This window comes from Leptonychotes weddellii, chromosome 14, assembly GCF_054177405.1.
Source record: "Leptonychotes weddellii isolate Sample4059 chromosome 14, ASM5417740v2, whole genome shotgun sequence".
Taxonomy (NCBI): domain Eukaryota; kingdom Metazoa; phylum Chordata; class Mammalia; order Carnivora; family Phocidae; genus Leptonychotes; species Leptonychotes weddellii.
The window spans coordinates 79,966,666-79,979,243 of record NC_138382.1 but is presented as its reverse complement, the minus strand read 5'-3'; the positions used below and the strand labels follow the sequence as shown (position 1 = coordinate 79,979,243).

The following is a 12,578-nucleotide window of genomic DNA, read 5'->3' as shown; positions in this document are numbered from 1 at the left end:
TGAGCCACCCAGGCGCCCCCCCCCCCGGTCACTTCTTATCTGGGGCTGGGACCCCTCACACAAGCCCTACCCTCATTCTCTCTCCAAGCCCAGTGACCCTGGGAGGGGCTTTGCACCGCGTGAGTTTGGTCCTGAAAGGCCCAGCGGGCTGGATGGTGATGGCGGACTTGGGCCCAAATAACCAAGGTAACCGGATCTGCCCCCGAAATCGGGCCCGAAGGCCAGGCGTGCTGGGCACACCTTCCCCACCCAGCCAGCTGCTGGGACTCTGGCCGGTGGCCCCCTGGGTACCCTTCTCAGCCTGGGGCCCCCCTCGCCTCAGGCACAGGCCCACCTTTGTGTGTGGTTGCAGCCACACTGGTCCTGCCCAGCGGTCTGGCCCAGGGGCACCATGTGGACTCGGGCTGTCACCTGGCATTGACACTGAGATGGGGACTGCTCCCAGCCCCAGCGTCTCCCTGCCAGCACAGGACTCAGGCACACCCCCACCTTCGGAGGCCTCCCTGGGTGGATGGGCTGTGTCTGAGGTCCTGGGCCCTGTTCACATCTCACGGGGTGTCACCTGTCCCTCTGCTTCAGCCCGAGGCCATCGCAGGCCGGCGGGGCCCCAGCTCAGGGCTGAGTGGGGTCCACAGCTCTGACCACTGTGAGCGGGAGAGGTGTGCTATCCTGTGGGAGGCGGGGAGCCTGGGAGGGAAAATGAAGCAGGGGAGAGCTCCTATGTGGGGTGCAGACAGCGGGGCTCTAGCTGAGGTCAGTGGGGGGGCAGGGGCCGCCCGTCCCAGACACAGGCCTAGCCCATTTGGGGGGTGCAGGCTCCTGTCCCAGGGCTTCACCCAGAAGCTGGATTCTTGGCAGCCCTGGCCTCTGGCTTTGGAACGGCCCCAAAGCTGTTCAGAAGTGATCAAGGGGGAGGCATAGGGTCAGGTCAGCTCCCTGAATGGGACCAGCATGGGCACTGCCACCCACCTCGTGAGCGCAGGAGGGCGGTACCAGGTCCACAGGGGCCCTGGCAAGGTGGGGACATCTGCACCTCAGCCCCCACGGGCTTCCTGGCCCTGGCTAGGCCCTGGGCCATTGCAGGTGGCTGAACCTATTCTGGCGGGACTGGCCCCTGTCTCCCCTTCTGAGACTGGGGTCTCAGAAACCCTGGAAAAACAGGTGTGGCAGTTCTGTGGGAAGGGTTGAGAGGGCTGCTGGGAGGGGCTGGGCACCCGCGGGCCTGGAGCCTACCCCTTCTTCCCCTGGCACCTTTGCTCTGCAGTCCTGATATCCAGGCCGGGGACGTGAGGCCCCCTCCCCAGTGGCCCGGGGGTGGGGGAGCGCAGACTGGAGCACTGTGGGGCTCCATCAGCAGGGCAGCCTGGGGGAGCTGCCGACTGCACGGTGCCACGTGGAGGATCTCCTGCTTCTTCACGGGGGCCCGGGCTGGCAGGGGGCTGTTGGCTTCCCGGGCAGAGGCCAATGTGAGGGGGTGGGGTAGAGAGAGACAGGAGACACCTGAGAGGGAGGTGGGAGTAAGGAGGGGAGGGGGGCGGTGGTGCGGGGCAGGGGGCAGAGGCAGGCCTGAGACCCCCAGCCTCCGCCCTGGCCTCCTGTCAGCCTGGCTCCTCAGTGCCATCCACGTATGGGCCATAGGATGACAGTCCACTAGAACAGGCAGGAGTTGGGGGCACTGACCCCAGGACCCTGCACGGACCCTGGGCTGCCCCAGGCCCAGCCTGGCCCAGGAATCGATCTGGGAGTTCCTTTCAGGATGGGACAGGGGCAGGAAGAGGACTGTGGAGGAAGGCCTGGGGGACTCGGCTGCACCTCCATGGGGGCACTGGGCTTCCTGGCCATTCGCCGGCTGGCAGCCCTCTGGCTTTAGGGAGGCCTGAGGCTCTCTGAGTGGCTGGGCTGCAGGTCCCTTATCAGGCCAGGCCGCCCCGAGACAAGGACACCTCTACCAGTGGTGAGCACACCCCAGGGCAAGGCAGTAAGGTGACCCAGGACAGTGGGACCAAGACTGTGGGGGGAGACCCAGGACGGCAGGACCCTGGAGATATGGGCCTGAACAGCTCTCGTCTGGGCAGGCTGGGCTAACCTGCCAGGAGGGGCACTTGCTGCCGGACCCCCGGGGGTCCCACAGATCCTGGTGGAACGAGGTCTTCCTGAGGACAGAGTGGCTCTTGGGGACCCCAGTGTCTGGCCCTCAGACCCAGCGCCAGGGACCGAGTCCCTCCTCCTCCATTTCCCCACTGGACAGCAGGCCAGATGGTCCCCATGTCCCTTCTCCCCCAGGTGGCCGCCAGCAGCGGGGCGCGGAAGATGCTGCAGTGGTGGGTGAGGTTTGGGACTCAGCTGCTCGGGGCCCCTACGGCCCAGGTGGCCTTCCATAGATGCTGTGGAGTACTGGGCCTTCTAATGGAGGGCCCTGGGTCTGGGCGGGGTGGCCACTCTTATCTTGGGTTCCTGCGGGTGGGGTCAGGACTCCTGGAGGGGTCTCTCCCAGTGCCTGGTCTCCCTGCCTGCCTGGATGCTGCCCCTCCAGGCCCCCCAACACCTCCCGCTGGGGCAGCCACACGAATGGCTGTAGGAGCAGCTCCCTCTGACCAGGGTGACCTGGTTGGGCAGGGACAGGGTGGTCCTGGATAGTGGCCGGCCTTCCTGAGCCTCAGCTTCCCCATCTGTGCAGAGGGCCCCGGGTCCCTCCCTCCCCTCTGCTCCAGACCCTCTCAGGCCCTCCAAGGGGTGCCCCTACAGGCCCTTACTCATTCCTTCCTCAATGGGACCCTGAGCAGAGGTGGGGTGGGTGGGGGCCTGAGGCACAATTTCGGGGCTCAGGAAATAGGTGCTCCGGGATCTGTTGGGCCGGCAGGTAGAGGAGGAGGCGCGGTGAGCGGTGACTCATCTGTTGCGGGGTCCAGGTAGGGTCTGGCTGTTGCCCCACCCCCTCCACCGTGCAGGACAGAGGCCTGGGGAGGAGGGAGGGCACGTCCAGGAGCCGTCCCTCCCTCCCTCCCTCCCTCCCTCCCGCAGTCACAGGACTCCCCCTGCACTCTCTGTGTCCCCCCGCCGCCATTCACTGCTCTGAGCTGGGCCCTGTGTGGTCAGCAGCTCTGAGCTGGGCCATCTCCGCCGCGGGGCCCCTGCTCAGCTGATGTGGGGATGGGGGATGGGGGGGTGCGTCCGTGCTGGATGCTGGCGGTGATGAGGCCCCTCCTGGCCCCCCCACCCCGCGGGCAGACCACGTGCTGCTTCGCGGCTCTCAGAGGGACGGGTGGGTGGGGCTGACCCGTGAGGGCGGGGCGCCTGCTCTGAGCCCATGGCACAAGTGGTGGTCACTCAGGAGCCCCAGGCCAGGACCTTAGGTCAGGCCGGCCCCCCTCCAGGCCCCCCGCAGCACCCAGATAGCTCTGGATGCAGAGCCGAGGCTGAGACCCCCCGGGCCCTGCAGCCCGGGCGTGAGGCTGACGATGGGCATCTGCCTGAGGACGGCTGGGGCAGGAAGGTGCTGTGGATGCCAGTTGCCTTGGGCCGCGGGGATGTCAAGAGTCGGCCTCATCTTTGAGAGGTCATCGGGGCCATTCCCCTGCCTCTAGCCTGCCCGGTCAGATACAAGCCTGGGGCCCAGGGCTAGGCTTGATCTCCGCCTCGGGGCTGGGGGGCCGGCAGTGTGCCCCAGGGATGGCTCTCCAGGGCTGAGGCTGTCCAGGGGCCTGGTGGCTTCTCACTGGCCTGCAGCTGACAGTGTCCTCCAGCCTCAGACAAGGGACTCGCAGGGCCCTGTGGGCCCCACCCACCTTCTGCTTGGCAATCAGCTCCCCCCAGTGTGTGGGAAGGGGCTTTGAGGGGGCCCTGAGCTGCTGGGCAGGGGCAGCCCCACTGGACCCCACCCCACCCCCTCAGGCCCTGCCACCTGCCCCGGGGCTCACCTCACCCCAAGATGCTCCTCCCTTGGAAGGTGTTGAGGAGACTGGCTGGTGGGTCCCCAAAGGATTTAAGTCGGGAAAAGGCGGTGCCCTGGGTCAAGGAGAAGCTGCTAGACAAAATATTCTGGAACATCCCTGAAGGCCTCATCCCCTTCCCCTGAGCCCTCCCCAGACCCGGATCAGCCGCATCTCCGGGCCGTACTGGGACAGAAGGCCTCCTTGGGCAGGTGGCCAGGGGCCAGCACCTGCCTAGAGCAGAGGGTTGGGGGCAGCATGGTTAATGCCCCTGAGTGGGACACTGGGACCCAAAGAGAGAGTGGGGGTGCCGGGTCTGCAGCCTGACAACACCAGGCAGGTGCAGCAGGGGCCAGCTCAGAGCTCCTCCCCCTGCCAGAAACTCTCTATGCCCCTCCCCTCCCTGAGTCCTAGGCCAGCCCAACCTCCAGGGCCCCGCTGGGAAAAACAGCCACCAGATTGCCAGGTGTCAGCAGAGAGAGGACAGAGGCAGGTCCCATGCAGGGGAGCCGTGGGAAGTGAGTCTTGCATGGTCTGGGCAGAAATCCAGAGACAGCCTCGTGTGGGAGCACCTGAGTCCTGCTGCCTCCTTACCTTGAGGGGCAGATCCCAGGGCTGGGGGCTGCCCCGGGAAGGATGGAGGGCCTGCAGCAGGTCTGCCTCAGGAAGGGGTCTGTCAGGGCATTGAGGAGAGCGGCCCAGCCCCCACCATGCTCCCACACGCCCTGCCACCTCCCATAGCTGTGACACTCAGCATCAGGGTGACCAGGGCAGATGGCTTCTGGAAGGTTCCAGCCAGGCAGTGGGTGGTGGGGGCTAGAGCCTATCCAGTCACCCATTTGGGGGCTGGGGGAGATGGTCTCTCTCTGGGAGAGATCAACAGATGGGCCCTCCTGGGTCACCATCGGCTGACCTGGGCGTCCCTCCCCTCAAAGACCCGGAAGCCAGAAGGACAGTTTTGGGTAGAGGCTTGCTCATTCAGGGCCCTAGTGGAGTGTCCTGATTCTGGAAGTTTTCTTGGCTCTATGACCTGGCCATGTCAGGCTGGCCCAGGCGTCTACAGGATCTCCTGGCCCCAGCAGAGGAAAGCAAGGCTGCCACTGGGGCCTAGGCCCTGAGTCCTTGGTCCTTGGCCTAAGCTTGCCCCTGAGGTGGGTGCTCCTGCCTTTCCCTGGGGGCCCAAGGTGACTCCAAGGAGATGGGGTCCATAGCTCTGAGCAGGGCCGGCAACAGGGTGGGCACCTAGCAGGGCTGGGGGGGGGGGCTCTGGGCCCCGTGGGGCTGGACCCTGGTCACAGGCCCCCATCTTGGCACCCCAGGAAGCCCTCCGGGTGACTGCATGACCCTGCGCCCCAGGCTCCCAGCTAGCCTCTGCTAGATGCCATCAAAGATGGGACGTGTGTGAAGGTGGCTCTGTTGGTCCTGAGAACCCAGGACAGTGCCTAGCCCTCAGGGTGAAGGCCCTGGAGGGTTATGTGAGAGGAGAGGACATCCCACTCCCGCCCGGGGCTAGAGCTGGGTGTTTTGGGAGCCACCCGCAGCCTGGCCTGCAGCCCTCACCCGCCCCGTGGGTCATCTGGCGGTCATGCTGGCTCCTCCTGGCACCGAGTGTTTATTTCTGATGGGGGAGGAGTATGGGGACAGATGTGCCTCGGGGGACAGGGCACCACGAGACCTTGATGGGTGGTGGGAGCAGCCTCTCTGGAGGGAAAGGAGCTGCCTGGTCTGACAGCCACTGGTCCTGGAGCCTGGAAGTCACTCCGGCCACTGTCTCCCACGGCTGCCTTCCCCAGGTCACCCACAGCCCAGCACCACGCGAGCCTGGAGGCCTAGCCAGGCCGTCGCTAGAGATGACCCCTCCTCCCCTCCCATGCACCTGCCCTCCAAGGGTGCACCCTGGCCTCTGGCTAGTCCCTGCTGGAGATCTTGAAGCTGTGCGCCCTTGCCCTGTCCACGGGCCAGCTGGGCTCCCACCCTGGGTGGAGGTGGGCCTGGGGTTGTGACTGGCTGTTGTGGAGGGCACCTGGGAAGGGACGGCAGTGGGCCAGGAGACCCAGGTCGGGCCTGCTCCAGCAGTAAAGAGACGGGACAGTGGGGCCCCCCGCCCCCAGGGTTGGAGAGGGCCGGTTAGTGGGTCTGCAGGGGCCGGGGGGTCAGGAGGCTGGGAATGCCCGCTTTCTTGGCTGAGCAGCCGTGGGAAGGGAGTGTGAGGTGGGAAGGAGGCAGCGGGGTTTTGCCTGCACGGGGTGGGGCCCCAGGGGTGGCTGTGCACCCGGGCCAGGAGCCAGGAGAGCTGAGGTCACAGATGGTGACAGAATCAGGACAGGGAAGGGGCGACTGGAGCCATGGTGGGGCCCAGGGGAGGCTGGTCCCTGGGGTCAGAGGCCGAGGGAGGTCACAGATGTCATGGCCTGGAATCGGGCTTCTGGACTAGCAGGATACAGGCTGTGCCCACTCCCAGACAGAGGCTTGTCCTTTCCTGTGTGGGAACGCTGGTCACAGAGCCCAGATGTCCCAGAGCAAGCGGGACAGCCGTGCCTGGGACTTCACCTGGCCATGGGGGAGGGAGGTTCAGCCCCAGATGAGCCCGGGCCAGAAGAGGGGTTGGGATGGGTTGGGAGGGGTGAGACTGGGAGGTGAGCGGGAATAGGGCCGCACTGCCCAGATGGGCCCGGGACTCCAAGTGGGCCTGGGTTTGCATGGCTGAGATCTGGGTGGGGGGCTCTGTCCAGCTCAGCCACAGCTGGGCCCCTCAGCCCCAAGGTCCCCTGGGCATCAGGCAGGGCTGCGCTTGGTAGGGCCACTGACTGTTGGGGTTTCTGGCTGGAAGGATTCGGGAAGAAGCAGTGTGGACACCCCGGGGGTGTGTGTAGGGCAATCATCCTGCCTGAGCCTGGCCAGACGCGGGGGAAGAGCTCTGGTAGGAGGTGAGGGGCTGGGTCATTGGGCTTCTCCCTTGATTTGGCAAGGGGTGATCACCCTGTGCTGGGTGGTCAGCTGTTGAGTGGCTCATGAGTAGGGTTCTACAAGGTGGCAGCCTCACGTGCCTCCACAGGCTCGGCGATGGGTGCCCTGCGGGTGGGGCTGAGGCTCTGAAGGCCCAGACACAGGCTTGTGACAAAGCCCTTGAACTGTCTCCCACAGCAGCCAGACTTGGAGAAGGATGGGGTGGGGGGGACCCGGGCAGGGGTGGGGCAGGGGCTCCTCAGCCTGGGCCCCCCAAGGCAAGGTGGGCTCTGTCCATCCCCAGCGCCCTGTGGTTTAGGCCTGGTGGGCAGTACCCAGGGGAAGGCAAACGGGAAAGTCACGGTGTCCTTCCAGCGCTTAGGAGCTGAATGCAGACCATGGCTTCAAGGTCATGGTCTCCATGTGCGGACAGCCGCAGCGGCTGTTGGGGGCTGGCGTCTCTCCGAGCCCAGGTGGAGGGAGACTTTCATCTCCCTTCCCTTCTCCTGGGCTCAATCCCCAGCCTCTACTTTGTGTGGGGGTGCTGTGCCCCCCTTCCTCACTGTGCCCCCCTCCCCATCCCCAGAAGTAAACAGGTCTGCCAGGGGTCAGGGCTCTGAGCATCTTAATCTGCAAACCAGCACCCCGGGGTAAGGGAAAGGGCTGCATCCTCCCCTCCCATTCCTGTGCCCACACTGCCCACACTCTGTCCTGGCCTCTTCCCCCCCTCCCTCCAGCTCAGCTCCGCCGCAGCCCTGAGTGGGCACAGACTTGGCCATCCCCAGATGGCTTTAGGCAGAGCCCTCTTGGGTGCCCTTGGCCCCAGGGCAGGGGCAGCTCCCTGCACCTGGAGGAAGGGCCGGGCCAGGCCAGGCCAGTGGGGCCCTGCGAGTGGTGGACGCCATGCCCGAGGGTCCCATTCGCGAGGTGCCCCTCAGCCCCTGAGGGCTTTCTGGGAGGTGAGGCCCAAAGCAGGCCCCAGAGATGCAGGGGAAGCTGTATGTGTGGAAGAGACAAGAGACAGGGCCATCGTACCCCCTGCCCCGAACCCGAAGAGTGGAGTCCACTTCCAGGGACCCAGGCCTCCCGCCAGCTTCCCAGCCACCAGCCCCAGGAGCAGCTTATGGCCCTCCCCAGTGGGGACAGAGCCAGGGGACCCTGCTGACGTGCACAGATGCTCCGGGGACATCTGCTGTCCAGGGTCTCAGAGGGCCAGCAACTGATAGGGTGGAATAAACCCAACTCCCAGTTAATCCACACAAACCCAAGAAATAAAATAACTTCCTTCAAAACAAAATAGCTTTCTGCCAGAGCATTCCTGCCTGATACAGGCCATGCATCCCACAGGGAGAACTTTTGGAGGAAAAACAAAAGAGACAGTGTGTTTCAGAACAGAGTGATGGAGCATGCACCTGCGTGTGCACGCGCGCGTGCGTGTGTGTGAATGTGCACGTGTGTGCGTGTGTGTGCGTGTGTGCCTGTGTGCATGAGTGTGCATGCATGCAGTAGAAACGGTGTTTCAGTGCCCCCCCAATAGCATAGGAACCTTAGCTTCCTCACCAGGGAAGGGAGGTGGGTGGTCAGACCCCCCCATGGTCCTTGGGTCATAGTGCCCAGGCCTGTCTGTCCCCAGGCTGGTCCCATGGTGGCAGAACCAACAGCCTCCCTCCCCAAGCCCCACTCTTGTTTCCAGTCTGTCTGGAGGACATCAGAAGTGGTTTCCAGACGGCCACCTAGAGAGGAGCCCCTGGGTGAGCCCTGGCCTCCCAGGAGACCGTGGGTAGTGGGTGATGCTTGACACCCTGACATCCAGCCCTGGGACAGTGCAGACTGAGCTCTGGCCGCGGGGCACCCTGGCTTCGAAAGCCTTCTCTGGTGAGCTCAGCAGCTAGGAAGGAAGGGGTGCGATCACTCTGGGGTGCTCTGGGGTGCTGGGCAGGGAAGGCTGGTGAGACTCTTCACACTCCCAGGGTCTGTGCATTCTCCCAGCTCCCAGTCAGCTCACATGGGGGCGGGCTGGGGGAGCATGGCCTGTCAGCACCGAATTTCCCCTCCGTGCTGGGGCCTAACCCTTTCAGCCCCACTGCCTGGCATGTCAGAGGGCCCTGTGGACAGGGCAGCTCGGTCCTGGAGGCCTCATTCAGCCCCTGTTCCCAGGAACTTGCCCCGTCACAGAGCAAGCCCCACACAAGCTTAACCCCCTTCTCTTCCCAGCAGAGGGGTCTCAGACACACAGAAACATGGACACCCAGGAAGGAGGTCCCAGTCCTTCCCCACATCCCAGGATGAACAAAGGGACTTCTCCCAAAGGCCCACTTCCCCACTGTCATCCTATCACACCCAGACTGGGGTGGCCCAAGCAACACTCACAATCCCCAGTCTGTGGCACCATCTCCTTCAGGGTCCCTGGATCTTCACTATGTGTACGCTCATGGGCGAACCCATGAGGTGACACAGGGAATAAGCAACCAGGCCCAAGTCACTCACAGTGTGGGGCGTGCTGGGAAAAGATGCTTCCCCAGGGCCCAGAGCGGGCACAAGACCTCAGGGCCTAGACATAGGTGCAGGCGAGTGGCGGGGTGGGATGGACTCCAGCCAGCTCTGCATCCACAGGTCCGATCCCCCAGGCTGCCCACTCAGACCCCTACACTGTGCATGGACCTTCCCCCCGCCCACCTGCTCCCTCCCTTCCTCCTCCAGGAAACAAGCAGGGTCAGCTCTGGAAGCCCCCAGGGGGCTGCTCCCGACCTAGCAGGCCCAGATGGTACTAGGGCTCCTGAGCAGGATAAAGAGACTTGCCCCAGCAGGCACAGGGCCCAGAGCGGGGGCCAGCTGCCTAGTCCAGCCAGCAACCCTACCAGGCCCCACTCCCTGAGGCATCTGAAAATGTCCTGTCCCTGCTGCCCGGCTCCCAGGCTCTCTCCTCAGTGATGCCCCTCCACCCTTCCCTGCATTTGGGCCTGTGCCCCCATGCCCGCCCCCTCTCCAGTGCCCCCAGCGTGGACTGCTATTTACTGAGGGAGGTGTATGAAATTCTCCTGCAACAATGGCAGCTTTGTCTCTCTCCTTGTGGTGGTTTCGTTTTTGCTTTGGTTATTCTGAGGCCATATTATTAGTTGCATACAAATTTAAAATTCTTCTGTGTTCTTGATGGATTGAATCTACTATCATGAAATAACCTAGCATTTCTGTATTCTCATGTCTTAAATGTTTCTGTTCTAAAATAGCATATGATAAATTCTTTTTTTTAAAAAAAGATTTTGTTTATTTTTTGACAGAGAGGGACGCAGCGAGAGAGGGAGCACAAGTGGGGGGAGTGGGAGAGGGAGAAGCAGGCTTCCCGTGGAGCTGGGAGCCCGATGGGGGGCTTGATCCCAGAACCTTGGGATCACGACCTGAGCCGAAGGCAGACGCTTAACGACTGAGCCACCCAGGTGCCCCAGCATATGATAAATTCTTTAAAAAATCCTGTCTGACCAGCTTTTTCTTTTAAGACGTGAATTTAATTAACTTTATTTAATGTAATCATATATTGGGGTTTCAACGTACCATCTTATTTTGTGCTTTTTATTTTTCCCACCTGTTCTCACCTTCTTTTTTTTTTTTTTAAAGATTTTATTTATTTATCTGACAGAGAGACAGCGAGAGAAGGAACACAAGCAGGGGGAGGGGGAGAGGGAGAAGCAGGCTTCCCGCTGAACAGGGAGCCCGATGCAGGACTCGATCCCAGGACCCTGGATGAGACCCGAGCCGAAGGCAGACGCTTAACGACTGAGCCACGCAGGCGCCCTGTTCTCACCTTCTTGACACTTCTTTTGGATTATTTTTTCATCAATTCATTATTTCATTTCTATTAATGTAGGATATTTTGTGTGTGTGTACATATATGTGTATGTGTGTATGGATGTTTATATGTGTGTATATATGTACATATATATTCTTCCGTGGTTACAGCCAACATTACAGTGCACAGCTTTAGTTTGACAAAGTCACAGAGATACTTTTCCCTCCTTCCAAACAATGCCATTTTCGTCATGTTTTAGAATTCATACATTTAACCCCCTAAACATTATTGCTGTTGTTTTGTGTGGCCAAGATTGAGTTTCAAATGATCCACCTGCTTACTGCCTTCTGTGCTCTTGGTTCCCACTGGAACTCTGGCCTCAGACCTGGAACACTTTATTCTCTCTTGAAGCACTTCCTTTAGGGTTTTCTTTATGGAACATCTTTTTTTTTTTTTTTTTAAGATTTTATTTATTCATTTGAGAAGAGAGAGAAAGAGAGCACAAGCTGTGGGGGAGGAACAGAGGAGAAGCAGACTCCCCGCTGAGCAGGGAGTCTGATGCAAGGCTTGATTCCACGATTCCACGACCCTGGGATCATGACCCGAGCTGAATCCAAGAGTCGGCACTTGACCAACCGAGCCACCCAGGAGCCCCATTTACGGAGCATCTCTTGGTAACATATTCTCTCTGTTCTGTCAGAACCACTCCAGGCTGGAGGCTTTACCTGCAGTGGGGCAGTGTGGGCCAAGGAGTGAATGGGGGCGCCTGGGTGGCTCAGTCAGTTGAGTGTCTGACTTTGATCTCAGCTCAGGTCTTGATCTCGGGGTTGTGAGTTCAAGCCCCATGTTGCGCTCTGTGCTGAGCCTACTAAAAAAAAAAAAAAAAAAAAGTGGATGCAGGCATCCCTTGACCTGAGAGTGACCTGGGGCGGGGTGGCCCCGGGCCTGTGTGAGAGACGAGAGGCTACATGCTGTGCAATCCCAAATCAGGCCAAACTCCTCTACGGAGATGGAATTCCATCTGTGGCTGCCGGGGCAGAGGGTGGTGAGGACCAGTTGTGAATGGTCACCAGTGAGCTCTCTGGGATGATGGAATGTTCTGCATCTGGATTGAGTTGTGTTTACACAGGTGTCTACATTTATCCCAACTCATCAAAGCAGGCAATGAAATTGTGTCCATTTTAGTGCATGTCAAATCTAAGCTCATATTTTATTTTTATTTTTTTAAAGATTATTTATTTATTTGGGAGAGAGAGTACACACTGAGGGGGAGGAACAAAGGGAGAAGCAGACTCCCCACTGAGCAGGGAGCCCGACACGGGACTCGATCCCAGGACCCCGAGACCACGACCTGAGCTGAAGGCAGACACTTCACCGAATGAGCCACCCAGGCGCCCCCTAAGTTCATATTTTATTTTATTTTTTTTTTTAAAGATTTTATTTATTTATTTGACAGAGAGAGACACAGTGAGAGAGGGAACACAAGCAGGGGGAGAGGGAGAGGGAGAAGCAGGCTTCCCGCCGAGCAGGGAGCCCGATGCGGGGCTCGATCCCAGGACCCTGGGATCATGACCTGGGCCGAAGGCAGACGCTTAACGACTGAGCCACCCAGGCGCCCCGTTCATATTTTAGAAATAAAGACTAAATAAGGACTTTCCAGACAAATGAAACCCAAAAGAATTAATCACCAATGGATCTGCAATTAAACAAAGATATGAAAGGACGCCTTCAGCCAGAAGAAAAACGCTGCTGATGGGAGCCGGACGGTGAAGGAGGGATGACAGAGCAGAGCAAAGGCCCTGGGGACCGCGGCCTTGATCACCCTCAATACGTCTTGCAGGGTGTAAAACATAGTTAGAATTAAAATACATGACAAAAATAGAACAAAATCTCAGAGGGCATAAGGGACGCCTGGGTAG

The 12,578-nt window shown here is 60.7% G+C and overlaps 1 protein-coding gene across 1 annotated transcript in view; it reads right to left on the bottom strand.

Annotated features, from left to right (window-relative positions):
* Positions 1–11,355: 11,355 nt before the first annotated feature.
* The window catches only part of LCN12 (lipocalin 12), a 5,493-nt gene continuing 4,270 nt past the window's right edge, over positions 11,356–12,578 (bottom strand). The window contains exon 6 of the mRNA XM_081802669.1: positions 11,356–11,384. Within this exon, the coding sequence (XP_081658795.1) occupies positions 11,356–11,384 (29 nt within the window). The remainder of the gene's footprint in view (positions 11,385–12,578) is intronic.